The sequence below is a fragment of the Perca flavescens genome, chromosome 6 (genome assembly GCF_004354835.1).
Source record: "Perca flavescens isolate YP-PL-M2 chromosome 6, PFLA_1.0, whole genome shotgun sequence".
Taxonomy (NCBI): Eukaryota; Metazoa; Chordata; class Actinopteri; order Perciformes; family Percidae; genus Perca; species Perca flavescens.
Genome location: NC_041336.1, coordinates 30,543,900 through 30,568,163, shown reverse-complemented (window position 1 = coordinate 30,568,163; position 24,264 = coordinate 30,543,900). Strand labels below are relative to the sequence as shown.

Genomic DNA, 24,264 nt, shown 5'->3' with positions numbered 1-24,264 from the left:
CCGTTTCAACTCCACCCCTCAAAGAATCGGAATCAAGAATCGAGAAGAACCGGAATCGAAAGGAAGAATCAGAATTGGAATCAGAATTGTTAAAATCCAAACGATGCCCAACCCATAGATATAGAACAACCCTAGTTGTTACAGGTATTGCCAACCTAGTCTCCAAACAGCTGCCTACCTCAGGAATGGAGTTTTTTTTTAAGATTCAAGATTCAATACTTTTGCGATGCACTCTAAGAAATAAATCAGAAAAAGTTCTGTCGGCTCGTTACCCGGACTTTGTCCCGCAATTAAAAACTACAAATACAGAACATTTTCTGTTATTCAAAATTCTCTCACACAAACCTGCTCAGTTAGTAAACTTCTGAAATTAACTATGTTCTTTTTTAATGCTTTTCAACACTTTTTTCAACGCTTTAAACACTTCGTTTGGCGCTTTTGACTCTCGCTGATGCAAGTGCTTTTTAATAATATATGATAATGGCGTTGTGAATAGCTCACTACGGTAACTACGTTAATAACTACTTTAATAACTACGTTAATGACTACGTTAGCTGTCGTAGCACAGATAAATGTCCCATAATGCAATTGGAAATGTAAACAAACAGAAATACAACTGTGAATTACGTTCTATGGACTCTTTCTGTTAAAATATACAGTCATATAACTGTTAATACACAGATATTTCTTCGGGCAGGGGTGTCTAACTCAATTTCACTGGAAAATAAGAATCACATCCAGATCCAGACATGTTTAGTTTATTAACATGCTTTTATTTAAGAGAAAAGTCAAATAACTGTATTATTGTACGCCTTATAAAGTCAAAAACGTCCCTTAGCCATCATAGAAAAAAGCCCCAAAAAAGGTTGAACAACGAGACAAAAACATGAGAAGAAGGGCCAACATTTTTTCAAAAAAAGCGAAATTTATTGGGATCCGAAATTGAGACGCAGGCCAGTCTGCGTGGGATCGGATTTGGCCCGCTGGCCTTTGGTTTAACACATGTCTTAGAGTGTAGGTGCACATGGACCTTTATTTTGAAGTCGGAGAATGTGTGTCCTTAAATCCTCTTAGCAGATTAACCTTTCAAAAGCAAACCCTTCAGTTGCCCTGATGAAAGTCTGAGGTAGGCCTAAATTGTATGACACTGTTAATAGATACAACATCAAAACTCTGTGAGATACCATGTTTTCACAATGTCAGACGAAAATCAGAGAGATTCAGAAGAGGATGACGATGATGATGACAGCGAGAGTGGCTCAAGCAGAGGCAAAAATGGTTCATTTTTCACCAATGTATTCAATAGTTTGATTTCAGGTGGGTTATTTTCATTTTTCATGTCAGTTTGAATTGAAAGCATCGGAGTTATTAATATTGTTAATAATGACTGTGCTCCATGTAAGTCTCTCAACCAATGTTAAAAGCCAGCATGCACAATATTCTACAGGATCCTGTGGAGTGGCAAACCTGAACGTAATGCAGCCATTGTTAATGCTATTACACTTGTGCTACTCCTGCTATAGCATTTCAAAAATATCTGCTTAATAAAAAAAAGATAGAGGGGGAATCCATCCATCCTAATATGCACTTTATGGTTTCCTCTGTAAATCAGCGTATCTTAGCGTAACAGCATAACAAACTTATTTTGTTTGATTCAAATTCAAACCTGATTTATTTTTAGTTTAAAGGGTATGACTTAAATTTGGTTTCATATGTATTATCATTATCTACCCAAGATCTTCCTCGTTGTCAGTGTTTTGGTTTATTTTTGTAGAAAAAAAAGTTGATTGAAATCAAGAAAGAAAAAATGAAAGACCATGGTCATTTTATTTATCACTACCTTTATCATTCCAAGTGTTATTTGTAAAAACATGTTATTTCTGAGTTATTAAAGGAACTTACATTACTTTCTTGTCTTGAGATGCCTTGTAAATTCAGGCTTAATCTGCATTGCATTATAGGCGCTTTTATAAATACATATATGGATAAGCCTACCATAGACACTATATATATACGAACGAACAGTAGAGGGCAACAGAGGACCGTCGCAACTTGATGACACCATTTGTTGACGTCGTCGTCAAATTGTGCGACAATTAACATTAGCGAGTGTAGTCTTTACATGGTGGCGGAACCAATTACTTAGCTAGATAGCGAGCAACTTATGAATTTGCTTCTTAATTATTTATTTAACACGGCAAATATTAACTTTAATCGAAATGTAATGTGACGATATATAATGTGCTGTTATTAGTTAGCACGTAATGTCTTCTTAGCCTAGCTTAGTTTAGCCTTTCTAGCTAAGCAGCATTGCTCAACACAGTTTTTCAAGAGAAATGTGTCACAACCAATGACTGTTAAGGTCACAACAAGGGAGGGGACTTGTACCTTTTACATTTAGCAGCCGGTGTGACTGAGTTACAAAACTGTCGTGCATGTGTGTTATGTGGTGAACTACCGTTGGTTAAATAGGGTTTCTTCGAAACTGGGGCTGCCTCCGAAGCGTTCCCAACATGTTGAACGTTCCCAGCCAGTCGTTCCCTGCGCCGTGTTCCCAGCAGCGGGTCGCTCCGTCCGGCCAGTCCGGAAGGAACAAGGTAACACCACAACAGATGAAACTCACTTCTTCTGTCTATAGAAAGTATACATAAAACCTTTTCTAAACCCTGAGAGTGTAAAGTTTTCTCTGAGTGACAAAAGTAGCCTACTACCCTATAATAATAGTGAACACCACATCTAGGAACTAGCTAACGTTAAATCCTTCAGAGCTGTCTTAATTTCGACATAGCCTACATATAGTCAACAGTGACACGTGCTAATTTTGTTTAGTTGCAGTTGCTCACAGTGAAATTAAATGTGAAATAAGAGTAAGAAAAGAGCTTGTCAGTTGTATAAAGTAACATACCTACAGTTAGAAATAAAAACGTTAAGTAAAGTGAGATTAGGTTAAAAAGATTATGTTTCTATAACAATGGATTGTACAAATGATTGTACAAGTATGTCCCCCCACCAGGCCTAAATCACTGAGAATTATGTAGATTATGGGGGTGGTGCAGTGGATATGACACATGCCGTTGATGTGGGAGATCTGGGTTTGATTCCCACTGCAATACATCAGCCAATGTATCCCTGAGCAAGGCACATAACCCATAGTTGTTCCAGAGGCGTGCAACCTCTGACATATATAGCAATTGTATGTCACTTTGGATAAGCGTCAGCTAAATGACATGTAATGTAATCAATTATTTTGTAATGTATTTTTTAAGACGTGTTTAAACTACAGTTACGGTGGGGCGGCTCGGTTGGAAACTTAGACATAGTCATATTTTCAAATCTTCAGTTAGCTTTTAGCACTGACCTGGAATCTGTCTTATAGCTTTTTTAAATTCTCAATTTCAAACCTTTTATCTGTTATCACAGAAACTATTGGGCTTTGCATTAATGCTGCCGTCAGTCTATGACTGGCCCCAGCCAAGTCCTTGTCGAAAAAAAGAAACTTGCCACCAGGCCTAACAACTTTTCTGGGGGAAACCCTGTGGGAGGAGTTGTCCAGGATGGAATGTATTTTGGACAGCATCCTCCTCTCTGACACTGGCTGAATCTCAGTTCTCTTAAATTGCATCCCCGGCTTCTCCGCTTGCCTCCCTTCCTTGCGTCTTAGTCCGTTCCACAGAGGAAGTATAGGAGAGACGCGAGGAAATCATGGGAGGAGAGAGGAAGCGAGCAAATGTGTTTTAAAGATGAGACGTCCTTTACTCTGATGTATCACATTAATTCGTCAGCTGTATGGGCGGTGTTAGAGTAGCAACCCTTTCAGCTGCACAGCTTCTGGGAATCCTCGCTCGTAGCTCCTCGGAGATCCCTCCTCGATGCTCACTCCTCATGGTAGACATAAGAGCTTTGAGACGGCCTTTACGGAGGAGAGACGGAACCATTTCAGGGTCAGCCGAGGAGCGAGGAGCTATCAAATTAGAGACATGAGATGCAGCCACTGCCTTTAAGGAGTCCAGCTCCACCCCAACAACATCACTGGCCTTGCGGATCAGTTTGTTGAGTCTGTTGGTGACGCACGGGCTCAACGTGACGATGCTGTGTCTTAAATTTGGTCTTAACATGCCTTCACATATCTCGAGAAGAGAATAATACAAGGCTATCTTCTTTTACTTGACTCTGCCCTTGCCTATTTAACGCTAGGTGGCGTTGAAGCCTGGCCACAGTCTAATGGACTGGATTCGATTTTCCAAGAGTGGAAAAGACCTGACTGGGCTTAGAGGGCGCCTGATTGAAGTTACCCAGGAAGAGCTGCAGAAACACAACACAAGGGATGACTGCTGGACCTGCATACGAGGTGAGCCTGCATGATAGTCTGACATGGGACAGGGGCTACTTCACACTTGAGCCCGAGACACACTAAGCCGATAATTGGCCGTCGGACGGTCTGGTCAGTAACTTGAGTCTGTTTGTTGTGTTCCGTGCCGTCATCTGTCGGCTTTCATTTTGGCCGATCTGACACGTATAATCGGTGGGGCGGGCACTGCCGGCAGTCAGACTCAAATGACCCATCTGATTGGTAGAGTGGTAACCCGGAAACGGGGAGCGGAATGAGCGGGACTAGAGTCTCTCAAAATCTGACGAAAATCTTTTAAACTGACCTTTGTCGATCTGAAGACAGATTCAGCAACTTCACGGCCTATTTCTCACTTAAAATGTTTTCAGAAACACGTTTTGGTGAACTATTTTAGTACAATATGAGATTGTATTCTGAACAAGCCGCCATGACAGTCTGTCTTTGAATTTCCGGAGAAACCAGACCCATGTGATGCGTCCAATCAGCTGCTGGTTTTCATTTTTGGGCGGCAATACAGATTAGCGCCACCTGCTGTTATGGAGACGTGTTACGTCTCGTCACTTTGGTGTGTTCAGGAGGCACTTTTTTGACCAACTCGTGAGACTGATCAGTCCGACTGCCTTTACTGCCGCGGGGCCGGCCATGTCTGGGCCTTTAAAGGAAACCGGGGAATAAGTTAACCTGCATGGTAGCTGTTAGGGCTGGAACGATAGGCTTTTGTTGATTGTCGATCAATTTTAGGGAAACATTTTAAAAGTCGTCACAAAAAAGAAAATCACAATGTATACAATTTTAGATATTTTTTCCCCAACCCCTAGTAGCTGTAGTGTTTAGCAGGTTGGAGAATACTTGATGTCAGCTTAATGATACTTGATCTCACCTATCTCAGTCAAAGTCTCCTTAAAAAATAATCCAAGCCACACTGTAGAGTATGTGGAAAAAAAGCCTTTATTTTACAGTTGCAATATGCATTGTATCTTTTGTATGTAATCTTCATTAGGGTCATTGTCAGCAGTGGCTAGCTGACAAGCTACTGCTGGCATTAAACATAATGCCATCATTTGACATACAGTAAGTGTGTGTGCTGTTATCATTTCTGTCAGCAGAACAACAGACAGTGGAACGTGATATACACAAAGCTCTTTTTCCTTCTGGATGTTTTCAGGTATGGTTTACAACGTGACCCCCTACATGGACTACCACCCTGGTGGGGAAGCGGAGCTGATGAAGGCCGCTGGGATAGATGGCACTGAGCTATTTGACCAGGTATGGAAGGGGATGGAGAAAGAGCACTGTCATTTTCATGGTACTTTATAAACCTAAAGGTACAAATGTTAAAAGGTGCAATTATTTTCCAACTTCAACTTTTATTATCCCAGAGGAAGTTTGATCTGCAGGAGGCATCAAATCCAGTAGTTCCCCCAGCCTGCCTATGGTCCCCCAGTGGCTAGAAATGGCGATAGGTGTAAACCGAGCCCTGGGTATCCTGCTCTGCCTTTGAGAAAATGAAAGCTCAGATGGGCCGATCTGGAATCTTCCCTTTATGACGTCATTAGGGGAAAGGTTATCTCCCCCTTTATCTGCTTTGCCTGCCCAGAGAATTTGACCCACCCATGAGAAAGAGAGAGACATCATGGCTTGCAAACGAGTGAAGCATGGCCACACCCCCACCCTCCACCTTGCCCCCCCTCTCTCCTCCTCAATAGCATTTAAAGCTACAGACACATAAATGGCGATTCCTAAAGCGTGTTTTACAGTAACAGCAGCTGAGCTGGCGCTTTTATATGCGACGTCATGAAATCGCTGTGACTATTTATACCTGCGCTGGTGTTTGCGACACTAGCTGCAGTCTTCTCCTGAACAGCGGTGGCGCTAATGAGCTAAGGTTACCGACGTTGCTAAGAAAAAAAAAAAAGAGCCGTGCGCGACCTCGGCTCGCGCGCCATAAATCAGACGCGCCGGCTGGATATTACATCATTTTGACGTCACGATGTTGCGCGCCACCTTGGACGCGTCTAGTATATAACAGCTTTAAGGAAAGCTCATTGTGGGACTGGCTCTAGTGGCTGTAATTCTGCACCAAGGCTGAATTTCAGGAAAGAGACTTCAGATACAGTATTAGGGGACCACTAAGGTCTATATAAAAGAGACTTCAGATACAGTATTAGGGGACCACTGAGGTCTATATAAAAGCATCCAAAAAGCAGCATGTCATAGGCCTTAAAAAGTCTTAAATTCGCTGAAGTATTGTGTTCTTGGTCTTAATTTTAAACAGGTCTTCATTTTCTTACATCCATGCAACGCTACCTCTAATGCTCTTTTTTTTAATTCCATGGTGGTGTAGTTCTTTCTTTTGTAGTCCAAATATAACTTTGCTGTATTACGACTACAAATGAGACCAAAATGCAACTTATATTGCAGCCAATCAGCTTTCGTGTGATTGGTGCGAGTCTCTTTCAGATTGTACCACGGACATAAAACAGATTTCATTCTTCAACTGTGGGGACGTGCAAGTTTAGCGATACTTGGCTTGAAAAAAAGGCAAAGTTGATGTTGTGATAAAGTTCTTAAATTTCCTTCATAATGGTATTAAAAAGTCTTAAATTTGACTTAGTGATACCTGCAGAAACCCTGAAATCACATCAAGGACCATGACAAACATATTATATTGACAGCACTACAACGGCAACAAACACAGAAACATTAAACAACACAAATGAAAACCAGGTACGCCCGTCACACTGAGCCAGCAGCTGAAATACAAGATACTAAACATTAGAAAACGGCACAGTAAATAAATACACTTTAAAGGCCAACTACCGTTTTTTTTCTTCAACCTGGACCTATGTTTTTTATTTTCCTATGTTTTTGTGTCTAAGTGACTGATGGGAACAACAATCTTTGACATTGGTCCAGTATTAAGCGAGATCGCTGCAGTCGGCAGCGGCGAAATAAGATACAATGTAAGTTAATGGGCTGCCTTGTGAGTGCTGCACGGTTTAATGTAGTTCTATTAGCTCTTTAATCTGTTTATCGGTGACTTGATAGGGTTTACATGTGTTGCTATAGTGAAATGCGTGTGTTTTTTGCATAGGTCCATCGTTGGGTGAACTATGAGTCCATGTTAAAAGAGTGCCTGGTGGGCAGGATGGCCACCAAGGTCCCCACAGCCAATAAAGGTACACACGTACACACGTACACACACACACGTACACACACACACACGTGTACACACACACACGTGTACACACACACACGTGTACACACACACGTGTACACACACACACACACACACACACACACACACACACACACACACACACACACGGGAGCGTCTCGCCTGCCCGACTCACAGTTTATATTGTCTCTACAAGTACTTTACGGAACACTCACATGTTTATTAAGCTAGTATCTACGTTCCACTTCAGGCACTCCTACGGTTAAACTCCATGTCTTCTATTTTTTGGCGGTATCTTTATAAAAAAGATCTGTGATGCCTGTTATGTTTTTCCACCTCCAAGAAAATTTCATGAAGAGAAAGATGGCTCCTAGGAGAGAGTGTAACATCACTGTATACGACCCTTTAAGTCACAAAGTAGAAATTATGATTAAGACTTATTCTAGTTTTTTTTCATTGCAGTTGGAGGTATTAGACAATGGAAACATTTTAAATGCAGCTGTATAGCAAAATATTACAAGTAACTAAGGTTTTCTATACATTAAAAAATATTAGAGGCTGATCAATAGTGTGCCTTGATCACAGGCATTTAAATAACCAAAGAGATCTATGTAAGAAAAAAAATTTACGTCATGTGTTCATTTAAAAAAAATCAAACTCTAATATACATATTGGCATCTACACCCAGTATCAGTCCGACTGTAATTTATACATAGCTTGGCGTGAAAAATAAATATATACAAATATTGTTGGTTGTGGTAGATCATGACGGTCACAAAGCTGCGTTTTCACTATTGTCAAAAAGTGTAAGGACCCTGTTGATGGATCCTGCACAAAGCTAGTCACAAAAATGGTTTAAGCACATTGTTATACCACATAATGTTTCTGCCTGATCCCTTCAGGTTACCTACAGCTGTCCTTAATATCAGAAACGAAATGAGTAAATTCCTTGGGGATGACAATGTTGATTGAATGCTTTTACTCTTAGTTCTAAAAGTAGTACCAGTCCGTCACTCTTGAGAACTTTTAACAAGTTGATTTCCTGCGCTAAGCTCTCAAAAATGTGACTAATAAAAGACTAAAAAAGAGATTTAGAAGGAAGAAGGAAGTGCAAGTGTCAGTATTAGAATAAGGGTAAACAGTGGCTGCCTGAAAATCTATCTAAAGAATTATGGTATGCCTCAGTAGTGGTTGGCGTTCATTTCTGTTTTTCTTGTCAGCTGTCACCCCTCCTACGCCACCGACTGGCCTCGCCCCACCTATGTCAGTGGCTCCTCTCCAAGACAAAGACTCCCGGCCTCGGTATGAAAGGACATCTAAAAACAAATATAATACAGACACGTCAAAGTTAAACTCCTACACAATGACATTATTATTATCTGCTATCTGTTGTTTGTGTAGGTATGACTGGTTCCAAACTGATGTGACTGTTCATCTGGTCCTTTATGCTAAACGGAAGGTAATCCCTCATCGACCACACCCACATTCCTGAGGCATCAAATGAGCTACTGAACTCTGTTGGCATACAGTTAAAAATGCCAGTGGGTTGTTAATGAGCTATAGAGTGTGTCATAGCCTGGCCCAATGCAGGACCAAGGAAGGGAGACCAGGCTTAGTTGTAACTAAAAATAAGTTTATTTTACATAACTAAAAGGGTATTTGCCGTAAAGACAAACTAATACAACCAAAGCAAACAGGGTGGAAGCCAAGGGTATAGAAAGAGACTGGCTGAGCTGGTGAGCTGAATCTCCCTGATGATCCGACTCCACCCACCAGGCTGATGAAGGGAGGGGCATGCACAATGAGGGTTGTGTCTAGGGCTGCTCAATTATGGAACAAAATATAATCACGATTATTGCGGTCAATATTGAAATTGCCATGGTTCTCAGCAGGAAACCGATGGAGTGCCTACTCCAGGTAGGGAATGAGTCCTTACCCCAAGTGAAGGAGTTTAAGTACCTTGGGGTTTTGTTCGCGAGTGAGGGGACAATGGAGCGGGAGATTGGTCGGAGAATCGGTGCAGAGGGTGCAGTATTACATTCAATTTATCGCACCGTTGTGACAAAAAGAGAGCTGAGCCAGAAGGCAAAGCTCTCAATCTACCGGTCAGTTTTCATTCCTACCCTCACCTATGGTCATGAAGGCTGGGTCATGACCGAAAGAACGAGATCCAGGGTACAAGCGGCCGAAATGGGTTTCCTCAGGAGGGTGGCTGGCGTCTCCCTTAGAGATAGGGTGAGAAGCTCAGTCATCTGTGAGGAGCTCGGAGTAGAGCCGCTGCTCCTTTGCGTCGAAAGGAGCCAGTTGAGGTGGTTCGGGCATCTGGTAAGGATGCCCCCTGGGCGCCTCCCTAGGGAGGTGTTCCAGGCACGGCCAGCTGGGAGGAGGCCTCGGGGAAGACCCAGGACTAGGTGGAGGGATTATATCTCCAACCTGGCCTGGAAAGGCCTCGGGATCCCCCAGTCGGAGCTGGTTAATGTTGCTCGGGAAAGGGAAGTTTGGGGTCCCCTGCTGGAGCTGCTCCCCCCGCGACCCGATACTGGATAAGCGGACGAAGATGGATGGAATATTGAAATTGCAATAATTTAACACAATTACTCGTTGGCTTCTGGAATGATGTTGCAATTATTGAACTTAAAAAACAGTGGAAAAAGTTAACTAAATCAACAGAAAAAAAAAATACATACAACTGTGAAATTTGCTCAATACTTATTATTAAATTTAATATTTTCATTCAGAATACAAGAATATAAGAGTTTACTTGCAAAACGTAATGAGCTAAATAAGTTCTCGATTATTCAGTTTTTGTGATCATTGGGAGTCAACATCATAATCACAATTAAATTTCGATTAATTGCACAGCCCTACTTGTGTCACAAGTGCGTGTTTTTAATTTTTGCTTCAAGACTGAGCCCAAGCACAACAAAAGAACCCAGAAATCACTGCTAATGTGTGTGTTCTCTGCTGCACCCTCTATCTGCAGGCTAGACACCAGGATCCCTCTTGATCTTCACCTTTGTCCCCCCAACCACGTGAGGGTTGGGACGGCGTAAAGCTAGGTTTACGGTAGCCGCGGTGTTCCAGTCAGGAGGTGCGCGCGCCAAAAAATGACGTCGCCACGGCTGTTGTTTCCAGCACGAAGGCTCCGCAAGCTGTCGCGGCTTACCACTTAAATACCACTTAAGCCTTAAAAACTTGAAAATGTTTTCCTTTCAAAGTTCATTTAGAACCGAAAATAAATGTGCAATTAATTGAACATATCATTGTAATTGATTGTAAGCTGTAATTTATGCATATTGAGGGTTTGTCCTGGCTCAGAATGGGCATTTATGGGGACACATATGAAGCGGGGTGTCTGGGGGGTACTCCCTCAAGAATTTTTGAGTGTCAAATGGCGTTTTTCCATTACATGGTACCTGCTCGCCTCGACTCGCCTTTTTTGGTTTTCCATTATGAAAAAAAGTCGCTGGTACCTGCCAACAGGTACTTTTTTTAGTATCACCTCCGTCGAGGTTCCAAGTGAGCTGAGGAGATACCAAAAGGTAACGTGAAAACCTGCAGACTTCTGATTGGTTGGAGAGAATCGTCTAATCACTGCGTCATCATTGCCAGCGACAGACGGGGGTGTCCTGAACAAACCCGCCGTTTTTAAATAGTTTAGTCAGCGGCATTTTTTTGTTTTTTTTGCTGCCTCCAGCTTCTTTTGAAACAAAATTTGTCTTCTGGCTGTGGCAACAACAACACACCTTCGACGTTCTGTGTGTGTGTCGCGTTAGGTCACGACCGTTTCCTGCGGTGGCGCTATGACGACCAGCCACGCTCGCCACACGCATGAAGCGGTACTAAATCTGCAATGGAAAAAGGAGGACGGGGCAACGCGGTTGAGCCAAGCTGAGTAGAGCTGGTACTAGCAGTGGGTAAGCGCCAAAAGACTTCCTGCACTGTCAAATTTATGGTAAAAATGTAATCAAGGCAAATTCTGGTGGCAGGTAACAATAAAAAAAACTAAAACAAAGTATAATGCAGTGAGGGAAGGGGGCTTTGGCATCCTACTACACTTGACCATAAAGTTCAGTTCATTCGATGAACAGGACTTAACGGAAAGGAGCACATTTTGAGTGACTTACATCAGTGGTTTTCATCTTTTTTTGAGCCACGGCACAGTTTTTACATTCAAAAAAATCCCGCGGCACACCACCAACCAAAAATGACACATTGTAGCCTAATAATCAGAATCTGCATTTTTCCTTTTTTTTTTAAATGTATCCATCGCTTTTGCAGGCTTACATCGATGATCTCGGCCCTACTGCTTACATCCTGTCACTGCGGGATGCGCGGGAAAGGTGGCAGCAGGGCTCCAGACTAACTTTTTTCATTAGGAGCATAGTGGCCCCCAAATGAAAATTGTGAAGTGTAACGTCAACAGCTCCGCGACCGCTTTCGGCTCGCCATTAATATCATATCGCAGCAAACGCTGTCTGCTTGAAGTTATGAAAAACTGTAACCACACTTGAAACCACTTTATCGGCATTTCCGTGACTCCCTTCCACAAAACTGCAGAGCCGACGTAGTTTGCATCGTCTGCAGCTCTGCGTGTGTGCGAGTGTGTGTCAGAGCTCTGCTCTCTGTCAGTTCTCAGAGAGGACAGATAAGCTTGCGCTTACGCGCTCTCAGGTACCGAAATGTCAACGTTTAACGTGTAAAAAAAGGGGGCAAATTTACTGGTCGCACATGTGCGACTAGATGTAAAATTCAGTCGCACACTCTCAAATTTTGGTCGCAAACTTGCTGCGGGCAGTAATTCTATGGTCTTAAATCAACAAGGTCATTATTAGGCTATACTGACACCTACTGACACAGAATAGTATTTAACTTCTCTGCCAGTCATCATATTGAGGCACAGATGCGCAACAATGGAAAATTATTTGCAGTAACTCAATAAAAAAATATGTTGGACCAATTAAGTAAAATCGGATAATTTCCCACAGCACACAGGACAATCTCTCACGGCACACTAGTGTGCCGCGGCACAGTGGTTGAAAATCACTGACTTACATAATACAGTAGTATTATGAATACAAAACATTATGATCTGTAATGTTTTTTATTTTAAAATACATTCTATTGATGAATAATTTGTCAGTGATGTTAAATATACAGTGGCACTTGCGATTTTCCTTTGGCGCTGGCTAAAAACCTCTTGGGGGCGCTAAAACGTTCTCTATGCAGGAAAAAATCCCTGATATTGTTTTTTTTTCTGTCAGATCCCCAGCTCGGGCTGCACCACTGTTGATCTTGAGGCCGGGGTTCTACGGCTGGAAGTGCTGCTGGGGCAAATGTCCTACATGATACATTTACGTGAGTAGAGCTATGGCTTCCTACATTTAAAGTGCTTTCTTCTGCAAAACAAAAGTGAGACACGCTGATGTGCAGCACATATTGTTTTCTTCTTCTTCCTCTTTTCTTTCTCCTGTAAAGTCCTTTTGTAACTTCTGTTTGTGAAAAGTGCTACATACAGGCATGGGCCGGTTTGAGATACTGACAGGATGATAACCTTCAGCAAAAATATCACGGTATTGCGGTATTGAAATTACAGCTTTAAAATGTTTTATTTTTGGGTAAAAAAAAGAATTGAACACAATGTATTTAATTATTAAACGCACTGCACACTGGCAGGAAGAAGGATTTATATTTAGGATTATATTTCTGTCCTTGAAGACTTTTGTCTCTAAAAATGTTTTAAAACCGTGACTTTTTCAAACCGCGGTATACCTTGAAACCGGTAACGGGCCCATGCCTAGCCACACAGTACCGTGTAGGTTAAGTTTGCTTGCTTGCTTGTCAGTGCCAGGATTACCTACTGGTTTAGAGGGTGGCCATCTAATAATATGGGATTAATAAGGTACAATTAAATTCCTATAGACCTTTTTCACGGCAGACATGTTGACATGTCATAGTAGGAAAAGCAAAGGTGTATTCAAAACCATTAACGATGGCTGTATTCCACTTAGGAGAGGCCCTGGTATTGTGCGTGCTGACTCACTGATATAGCTTACTGGGACACTTGATGGAATGGAGCCCTCGTTAAGGTTATCACTTTCAGCTGTGATTTTCCTACTATGACAAGTCAAAATGTCTGCTGTGAAAAAGGTCCATAGCCATCTGCAGACAGTAGGACAAGTACTCCATGTGCATGGAATTATGTCACACAACTCCATATAAAGATCATTGCAGAGTTATGTGTCTGCTCTCCTAAGTGAACTCCCTCAGGAACCCCCATCAGGCCTGGCTCCACATCTAAAAATGTGCTGCATCAGTCGTGTGTGGTCTTTACGTCTTTAAAACAGTTAAATCAGGGGTGTCAAATTCAATTTCACTAAGTGCCACACTGGAAAATGTGGATCACATCAAGGGCTAGTTTACTGTATAGTTTATTGACATGGTTTTATTTCAAAAAAGTCAAATATCTTTGACTGTATTATTGCATGTCTCATATAGTCTTCTGACTTAGTTTGGTCGACCTAAAGCCCTAAAAAAAAGTCTGCAAAAAAAGACAAAAAGTGCTGCTAAAAGGTCGACAAAAGCAAGAAAAATATATATAAAAAAAAAACTTTGGAAAAGGTGCCGAAAAAAGTAGCAAGAACGACGATAAAAGCGCCAAAAGCATTCAAAAACTTGAGAAAAAGCCCCCCAAAAAAATTATGATCCTAAATTTATACGTGGGCCGAATCAAAATCTGCAAGGGGCCTTGAGTTTGACATGTGTGCGTTAAATGATAATACACTCATTTTTAATTGTAACAGAGAACTAACTTTGGTTGCTACAAACATAATGTGATTTGGTCAACAAATGTGAAAATCAACAAATCCGTCACTGTGTACGTACGCCCCTAAGCCCAAAATGGCGTACGCCAAGAAAAAGTCAGATTTATAAAACCGTGTGTACGCACACCTGTAAACAATGTTCCGTTTATAAATCAGATTACCTACAAGTGTGCGTATGTGGATCAGCCTCTTATCCCGCCCTGTACACGCCCATTTTTAACCACAAATAGTCAATGCAAAGCACCTTGTGTGTGAATGACACTGGTAGTTGTTACACCGAATCATCATGACTGGCGGAGAAAAAGCAAAACATTTCTCAGACGTTGAGGAATTGCTGCAAATTGAATTATAATTTCGGCCTGTTCTTGCACAGTGTAGGGAACCCTGATCTCTAACTACATGTACTGTATTAATAATACGTCCAAAATGGCAGGCATTATGGCACTCAAGGACAGCTTCGATATACCAGAGGTATATAATAAGATTTAACAGAACTATATATTATATCCAAACAAGCCAAACAGCCGGTTGCCCACAGAGTGGCGAGTACCTGTATTTGGACCGGGATGGCACGGTTCCGGCGCCTTTCCCTCGTTACTGGACCCAATTCAGTACATAGATGTGATACATGATATGAACAGTATTAAAGTTCGGACCGATAACGAGAACATAGAGCGTAACGATTATTTTCAGACTTTGACATTTGATGATGTATGCACAGTATTAAAGACAGATATTCAGTTATTTACACTCTGTTCTACAGTTATCTAATGCTAGGGTATTTGATGCTATCCTGTATTCCATGCAGTCGGGCCATCTCCTCCTCCTGCGCTCCATAGCGGACAATGTGATGGCGAGACAGCGCCGATTAAAAATTAAGAATAAAAAAGATTTGAGTTGGAGGTGTTTATGGAACAAGTATCACTCAGTACAAGCGCAAATAACACTGCTGGATTTAATCCTCATGATAACGTGGATGATATGGAGTGTAAAAATGTGCGTGAGGCATCAATACTTGAAAATATTACGAGTAATCTTATTCCCATTTTCTTTCTGCAGTCTGACTTCAGTTCACCACCTCACCATCTGCGTCGCCAATTCCTATTTTGTCTCCAAAATGTGCGTACGCATGGGTCAGAGTTTGCGTGGAGGACCGCACAGTCTCCCGTCAAGTTTGTTTTTTATAAATCACAACCATGGGAAGTGGCGTACGCATGTTTTCAACCCGTTTTTTGCGTACGCCACGTTTATAAATGAAACCCCAGAAAATTAGGAGTCCCGTAAGAAACACTTAACCATTGCGAAACATGATTTTGAATTATTTACACTGCCGCAGAGGTGTAGATAACAGTCTGTTGTACATTTTGAGACTGTATTTTGTAGTGTTGTATTTGACTGCTTTATATTGCAAGATGGTTCTAATTTTGGCCTGCTCCATATATCTAAGGGATGAGGACTTTGTTTCACTGGTTGTTTTACTGAAGAATGGCGGTTGTACCCAGAGAAAAGCTAAAGTTCATCTGAATGTTGCATTTGCCTACAACAGGGGTTTCAATTAACCAGCCAACAATGCTAGTAGATTTTTTTTAATTACCAACCAATCAGATTTTCCACTAGCCCATTTTTTTCCCAGGGAAAATAAAACAGATTATGAGTGCCACGGAATACATTTAAGCATCCATGTTTCTTAAAAAAAATATGTGTTTCGGTTGATTGCTGGCAGATATACCTTCAAATATAAACATTTACATTTACTTTACGCTTGAAAAATATCTCTACATTTTTTCCCCCTAACTAACTTAACTACTACTTATCAACTCTCTCGCACCACGCAGTTAAAAGTACGTACAGCTACGGTAGGCTTCACGCTTCAAAAAGCCGGTCTCTTGCTCTTTTCAATATCCTTTATCTTTTTCTGGGCGAAGAAGAAGACTCCTGTTCCTGAAATTTGGATTTTGAATATGTGTAGTCCTCCATGTTTCCTTCTTCAAACTTGCCGGGGCTGGGAAGCGACGATACCCATTAGCAGCATTAGGAGCACCTGTGAGTTTACCATAGGACAGCGAAAACGTGAAAGGCGGAGCAGTATGTCCTGTATGTCCCTCACCGGCTAACGTATTTCAAGATGGGGCATGAATATGGAGCGTCTACCCCAGTTCATGCAAATGCAAATGTAAAATTTCAAGCCAAAGGGAACACTTGGAATTGATGGTGCTGGTAAATATTCATGAAAAAGCACAAGTTTGTGAACGGGCAACACAGATTTTGATAATGAACAACTAAACAGGTTACACACTGGACCTTTTAAAGCCCTGCTTACAAAGTATGCTATTAGACAAGTTGCTGACACCATAGCACCAACCATGATTTATGCAAGCATTTGATTAGATAGGGTCACACTGTTCACAATGCCATGCTGACTTACACGTGATTTTGGATGTCAAATTAGTCTCATTTTCATGCTTTTCAGGTCTTGCTGATGAAGTTGAAGGAACTGTTGCTGGTAAGAATACATCTTGATTAGATTAAAAAAAAAAGTAGATAATATCTACAAAGTCTGTGTTACTGTCATGCGTTCTTATTCTTAACTGTCATTTCTTCAACAGTCCACACTGCCTTTTCAGTGGGAAAGATCCAGATCAGCATACGCAAACAGGCTAAAGAAAAATGGACAAGACTTGGTCAACCACTGGAATTTCACAATACATTTCTACGAAAAAAAGACAGAGGTAAGATCCAAGATCAACGAAATCATTCGACTTTGGATCTTTTACTCCTTTACACAAATTCTTTGCCTATAATTTGAATGTTACTGACATACCTTGTGACACATCAATTAGTCACCTAGAGGTGCAGGAAATTAAACGTCAAAATTTAATTAAAAAACATACAGTGGTTTTAATCTGCATTTAAAGTGAATAAAATTTTGTTGGAAAGTTTGCAAGAGATTCTGTAGGCTCATCTGTTACAACTGGCTCGTAGGACGCAACAAAGGAGGGGGATGCATGCCAAACCTAGCAAGATTTCACCAGAGCTGGATGCTACACAATCACTGCTACTCATAAAAGACTAAGCCTCTTAACCTGTGTTTAACTACACACATTGCAACATACCGGTACGCATACAACATGGGCACAAAGGCCGTGAGCAGTGGTTCCCCTTTTTTCCATAGCAATCATAGAATTTAGCAAATCAAGCAAAACAATGATAACATTTTTTACAACAACCGGTTTCACAGCCTGAATATGCAAACTGTCGTGCTGTGGGTGAATTTTTGAGTCTCAAAGTTGGCAAATCTGCCAAATTCTGCTTTTAGTGTCGCATAATTGCAGTTTAAAACAAGTTCCCCTTCTTTTGGTTTGGCGCAAAACTAGGATTGCCAAAATGTATTGTGAAACTAAATTGAAATGAGGCCGAAACAAAATCTGCAAGGGGCCGGGTACTTCCCGAGTGCCTTGAGTTTGACACACTTAGACTTATATCATGCTCAGACCTTCCAGGGGTCCTGCTTGGAATAGAGGGAGGCAGTTGAGTTTAGCAAATACTTTGTTACCTTACTTAAGTAGAAATTTTGGGTATCTATACTTTACTGCAGTAATTATTTTACAGCATACTTTTTACTTCTACTCCTTACATTTTCACGCAATTATCTGTGCTTTCTACTCCTTACATTTAAAAAATAGCCTCGTTACTCCTATTTCAGTTCGGCTTGTTTTCATTCCGGCTTGTCATTGTTAAAAAAAAACACACAAAAAAAACAACCTATCCAGATAAATCGCGCCATCCGGGGAGAGTGAATTTGATTGTGGTTGGATGAGAAGTATAAACATATACCATTCCGACATCCTGTTGGTTTGTACGCGATCCATCGCACCTGCACAGACCCGGTGCTAACACGCCACCGGTGCCTTAACGACAGTTATCTACTGGACTGAATAGCAACGTGGATTTCGGTGCTTTATTTAGGTGCCACTTAAATGACTGCGCTTCTCTCTGATGCTCCGAAAACGGACGTTAGAGAACTGAAACATCGCCGCACGGGACGCTAGTTAACACTACAGTTGGCAGCAGCTAACGTTAACCTACCGTTAGCTAGCAGCTGGAGTAAACGGTTAAAATGCTGACAGCTAAACGGTGTAAAAGTGTGTCTGTATTTCACTGGCGAGGATTCTAACACCAGACTGTAGCTACCGTTGTCTGAAAAACACAGAAGAGATGTGTCACCTTTTTCAGCCCTTCTGAGATAGCAGGTATGGTTTTAATATAACATTATTATAGTCCTTATGGCCTTTAGAAAAATGTTTTTTGTGGAAGTGGGGTAGTACACTATTAGGCCCCTGTGGGGCGGGCTAAGCTTTTGTCCTTAATTGCATTTTTCCCCCCTTACAATACTTTTATACTTTAAGTAGTTTTGAAACCAGTACTTTTACACTTTTACTTGAGTAAAAAGCTTGAGTTGATACTTCAACTTCTACAGAAGTCTTTTCAAACCCTAGTATCTGTACTTCTACTTGAGTAATGAATGTGAATACTTTTGACACCTCTGGTCTAGGGGTGCACGATATTGAAAAAAATGTGATATTGCGATATCGATAATTAATATTTCGATATCGATATTAATTTAGATATTTTTAAACATATGTAAAATTAACAAACGCATAAAAAATAGATTTCATATTTCCCAGTGCTAAAACGATACATTTAAAATGTTGCCTGAACTGAAAGAATTATATATATATTTAAAATGTAATGATTTATTAAAAATGTAATAACAATTAAAGCTGCGAGCAGTGATGGACGGGTCCTCGCGCCTCTGCGCGCGTCGGGTTACCAGCGGACGCCGCTCCTTGCGACCGTGCATTTGTGCGGCACTCAGACGCCACAAACCGTCACCAATGAAAAGGGAACTCCCCGCCGAGTTCAACGATACGTCACACAAAACTCTACGTCATACGTTCATTAGCTGTGAAAGGGGGCGTGGCTAAAGCATAGGGGGCGGGTCCAACCATCACCAATTAAAAATGAAGCCTCTGCTGAGATGAATGATACCTCACACAAGACTCTACCTTAGATGGGTCAGCATGTATGAAAGGGGGCGTGGCTTAAACATAGGGGGCGGGCCAAACCATCACCAATAAAGAAGGAACTCTCTGCTGAGTTCAATGACCCCTCACACAAGACTCTACCTTAAACAGTTCAAATGTTATGGAACTGAAAAGTTTCGAGGTAATCGGACAACGTACACTCGAGTTACACCCACTTCCTGTTTCGGCGCCGAAACGCACAAAATGGCCGCCTGCCATGGCCACGCCCTATGACGAAAAGTTTTTCTTTTAACAACTTTTCATCTTTAACATCTTAAGATGGCACAGACCGAGTTTGAAGTTGATCGGATGAAATCTCTAGGAGGAGTTTGTTAAAGTACGACATGTGGAAATGGCCAAAATCGCACTAATTTTGAACATTTAATTCAAAATGGCGGACTTCCTGTTGGGTTTAGAGTATGGCTCTAATGAAGTTTTTTGTACATCTTGACATGTTACATATGTGTACCAAGTTTCGTGAGTCTACGTTAAACCCACTGCAGGGGCTCAATTTTCTTAACTTTCTAGGGGGCGCTAGCAAGCCATTTTTGTGCGCCTACTCTCGAAACCCTTAAAATACGTAAATTTTCACCAGACTTGATGCGGCCGCCAAATTTGGTGAGTTTTTGAATATGTTAAGCCCCTCAAAAAGCCAATTCATTTGACGGGAAAATAATAGAAAGAAAGAAAGAAAAATAATAATTCCTTCAGTTTCAATAGGGCCTTCGCCGATGTCGGCGCTCGGGCCCTAATAACATATAACAATATTTTATTTCACCAGTAAATTCCTGTTAACGACACAAAAAAAAAAAAAAAACACTAGCTGGGAAAAGGGTATTTTACAATTACTTTGAATGCAGCACAAGGCTGGCGAGGCCAAACCTTATATATATCAAGGGGGTAAGCTTCGCTTCAGAACGCGAACCTACGATGGCGCCATTTTGTTGCTACAAAGCGATCACCTCTTGATAGCATTCCACTGACCGCCATTTTTTTTTTACGTCACTTGACTGTGAATAACTTTACATCTGAAGCGTTTAAAGACTCTATTTGTCCGTTGTTTATTTCTAAAGAAACACAACAATGTATAAAAGGCTCCATTACCTTGTACCTCATGTTATGGCTCCGTAGCAGACGATTTTGTAAAAATAGGCTAACGATTGTGTCATAACCAAGTGACTTACTGTCGCACAGTAGAGGAATTACCGTATAGTACAGGAGAAGCTCACAGGCAGTTTAGACTTACATTAGCTGTTTAGGTTTAATTACTAATGTTAACTAGCATGTTAGTTAGCAATAATTAGCCTGTGCTTATGTTATCTCCTTACATATACCTACGCTCTCCGTCTCTATAAGATTGGGAATGATTGAGATTTCTCTTGACACAGCTACCAGAAGACTTACAACTTTCAGACATGTTGCTCACGTCACATTTACGTTGTCTCTGTCAGTTGGAGGCTGCGCAGTAAAGCAAGAGATCACCGGAAAAGTGCTTCTAATAGCCTTCACTGGTCTCCGTCCAGAGCAACGGGGTCTATTGGTCCATTTATAAATATATGTCAATGGGCCAAACACTGTATGGGAAAGCGTATTTTACAATTTCTTTGAATGCAGCACGAGGCTGGCGAGGCTCAGTCTGTGCTGTTTTTCAGACAACGGCAGCTACTCTTCACCGTTTAGCTGTCAGCATTTTAACCTAATTTTTGAAGGCGTTTTTCTTCGGAGTGAGTAGCGACTCTAACGTTATAGTGAGAGAACCAACGCGTCTCCCCTGTTCTTTCTGAACACGGTGGGAAATCTGGAGCAAGAGAAGTTAACCCTCTCCTTTATTTCATGTTGTTTATGGAGAAGGAGAACCAGGAAATGAGTCAGGGAATTGCAACGCTACCAAGCTACGTGTATTTTTCGAGAGGTGCATCAAAGAGTGTAGACGTAACAAGAGGCTAAACTCAAAAGAACGTTGTGCTGCAGCTTGCAAAGGAAGAGTTTGAGTGCAGCTCCGCCATCTTGGACTGAATGCAACACAATGTTCTATTGAGTTTCTCCTCTTGTTGCTTCTATACTCTTTGGTTACATGTCGGGCGGGATGCAACGTAAACAAAATATCGCGTAATTATTGCGAGACTTCCGGTATAATATCGCACAACGTGATATCGCGATAACGATATTGAGTCGATATATTGTGCACCCCTACTCTGGTCTTAACAAACGCAACTACACCAGGAATGCAATGTTTTAAGAACCACCAGTGCGTCAACCAGAGCCACTTCTTCCTCCACATCTTATTTAAAAATCTTTCATCAGATAACATTGGATATTTGCTTTCTTATTAGGAACCCATGAAAATGTTAACGATGTCTATGTTAATAATAAGTCTACATTCATTAATTTCCTTTTTTGCAGCTCTCTATTATCGGGATTGTGTGTTGGTGTCTAAGACTCAGGTGAACCATAACACCCACGTGTTCAGATTGCAATTCCCACGTGGGACTGTCATGCATGTGCCTGTTGGAAAACACGTCTACCTCAAAGCCCTCATTCAAGGTAGGGAGCCGAGCAGATGGATTACACTGTGCTGAATACAGTGAATGTCCAAACATTGTTCACTTAACCCATTGAAATAAATGTATCCATATAGACAAGTAAGGAAAACATGTATGCTGCTGCCATTAGTGGTGAGGGAGCAGTACTTAGAGCCAGAGCGTCAGTGTGGTACACTGTGTCTGTAAAAAATGGGAATTGTTAGGCTCTACCAAGGCTATATTGTGCGTCAGTGAGCATGTTTACTCATCATCCAAAACCACTGAAGTACAGTAGTTCCCAAGGCTGCTTCTGTCCACAGTCTGCTTTTTTTATTAAAGGGGAACTATTACATAACATTTTCGCGTTCATACTTTGAACCTACTTATATTTTGTGTTCGTACTAGAAGATGTTTACATGCTTTAATGTAAAAAAAAAAAACATACTTCCTCATACTGCCCATGGCTGCTGCACCGGTATTCACCCTCTATGAGACTCTAGCTCTGTAGGAGCGCCTGTCTCTTTTAAGCCTCCCTCCCGAAAAAGCCCAGTCTGCTCTGATTGGTCAGTGCGTTTTCTGGAATCTCCGCTGTGCTCCAGTTTTGTTTCACTAGTTGAAGCTGGAGTTACTGCAACTAAATATCACAAATAAAAGGTGTCTAAACTAAATACTACACAACCGGACGTGTCCCAGCAGTAAAGTGACCCAAAATGTAGGGAGAAATGACCAGCATTGGCTGACAAGTTTATAGCTATCTGGCGTTAGCATGCAGCTACTTAATAGTTAGCATTATGCTAACGTTAGATTGTAATGGAAGGAAGCAGCACTTTCTACAGTCAAAAATCGGTAGAAAGTATTTAAATTTTGAACCAAATACTACCCCATCGGACATGTTTCAGCAGTAATGCGACCCAAAATTAGGGAGAATTTAACAACATTGGCAGCCAAGGTGACATCTTTTACTGCCGTTAGCATGTAGCTACTATAGTTAGCAGTGGACACTAATATAATATTAGAATGGACACTAATCGAAAGTTTATAAACTTAGCACAAAAAGTAAAAATATTTGTGTTTTGTAGATTTCTCTGTGGTAACAATGCTTTTTGGCAATAAATCTTATACCGTTGGAAAGCCTGTTTAGCATTACATGCATTAGTGGGATGAGCAGCAGCGCTGAGTATGTGGGTTGCGCCCATGAAAACTTTGCCAAATCTTCTCTGCCATTGCCAAACAGGTTTTATATTGAGTATGTAGTGCAGAGCATGCGATTTCAGACGCAACCCAAGCCTTTAATGTCATGAAGAGAGAGTACTGTAGGTATACCACATCAGTACAGATGCATAGGGGGATCTCTTTATTAAGGCACCCTCAAAGCCTTATTTTTGCATTGACAGAGGAGGACGGCAGCTGCTCTGAAGAAACAGAGTGAACTTAACTAGATACTTCATATGATTAGAACAAGTCTTAGTAAATTGTTATTTTTGTCCATATCCAGACACAGAGGTAGTGAGGCCGTACACCCCAGTAGATCAGAACCTGGAAGCAGCCTCTCTCCGCTCCTCGCAGGAATCCGACCTCTACCTCATGATCAAAGTTTACCCTGATGGAGTGTTCACCCCACATCTCAACAGCCTGTGCATCGGTAAGCCACAGCCCATGTGTCACAGTGTGTGAGTCACGTGAGGGGATGAAATCAAGTACAATAATGAGCAATTTCAAGAGACTTTTTAAAAAAGAATGTATTGAGCGGGTACGAGAAGGACTCGAGGTGATTGTATAGTGTTCTGACTGTATTGCTTGGGGCTATATATTATGTCTAGTTTGGATCAAGGTTACTATAGTTTTGCAATTTTCACTAGTTTTTATTACGTTTTGACTTTGTTTGTTTTGCAAATTTAGTTTAGTTTTACTTAGTTTTTAAAGCAGGTTTGCTAGTTTAGTTTATTTTTTGAAAATGCTTAGTTTTAGTTTAGTTTATTAGTTTTAGTCTTTTTTGTAATATGGGTTATTTGTCAGGGGCAAGATTCAAAAAGGTCAGAAAAAGTATTGTCTAATAAAAACGTACTAAAGATTTTAGAAATATGTATTCACAATGTATTGTTGAGTTTAAAACAAATGAAGGGAAATCATTTACACCATTCTTTTATTGAACAAATTGAACATTGAATTGAATATAAAATGCATCACATAAAAATGACAGTTACATTTTAATGTGTAGTTTTCTACTCATTTTCTTTCAACTAACAAAAAAAAAATCAGCCAGTGATGCCAGTTGATATTGCAATGAGGTTAAAAAAAGCAATATATT

General features: G+C 41.0%; 1 protein-coding gene and 1 long non-coding RNA gene across 2 annotated transcripts in view; one reads left to right on the top strand and one right to left on the bottom strand.

The window, feature by feature from the left end:
- Positions 1-2,052: 2,052 nt before the first annotated feature.
- cyb5r4 (cytochrome b5 reductase 4) overlaps positions 2,053-24,264 on the top strand; it is a 34,312-nt gene continuing 12,100 nt past the window's right edge. Inside the window, exons 1-11 of the mRNA XM_028581525.1 lie at positions 2,053-2,597; positions 4,195-4,348; positions 5,514-5,614; positions 7,443-7,527; positions 8,747-8,828; positions 8,928-8,985; positions 12,791-12,884; positions 16,821-16,853; positions 16,957-17,079; positions 21,838-21,978; positions 23,452-23,598. Of these exons, the coding sequence (XP_028437326.1) occupies positions 2,514-2,597; positions 4,195-4,348; positions 5,514-5,614; positions 7,443-7,527; positions 8,747-8,828; positions 8,928-8,985; positions 12,791-12,884; positions 16,821-16,853; positions 16,957-17,079; positions 21,838-21,978; positions 23,452-23,598 (1,102 nt within the window). The 5' untranslated portion in view covers positions 2,053-2,513. The remainder of the gene's footprint in view (positions 2,598-4,194; positions 4,349-5,513; positions 5,615-7,442; positions 7,528-8,746; positions 8,829-8,927; positions 8,986-12,790; positions 12,885-16,820; positions 16,854-16,956; positions 17,080-21,837; positions 21,979-23,451; positions 23,599-24,264) is intronic.
- LOC114557845 (uncharacterized) overlaps positions 5,343-24,264 on the bottom strand; it is a 41,504-nt gene continuing 22,582 nt past the window's right edge. Inside the window, exon 3 of the long non-coding RNA XR_003692850.1 lies at positions 5,343-5,602. This is a non-coding gene — a long non-coding RNA (uncharacterized LOC114557845). The remainder of the gene's footprint in view (positions 5,603-24,264) is intronic.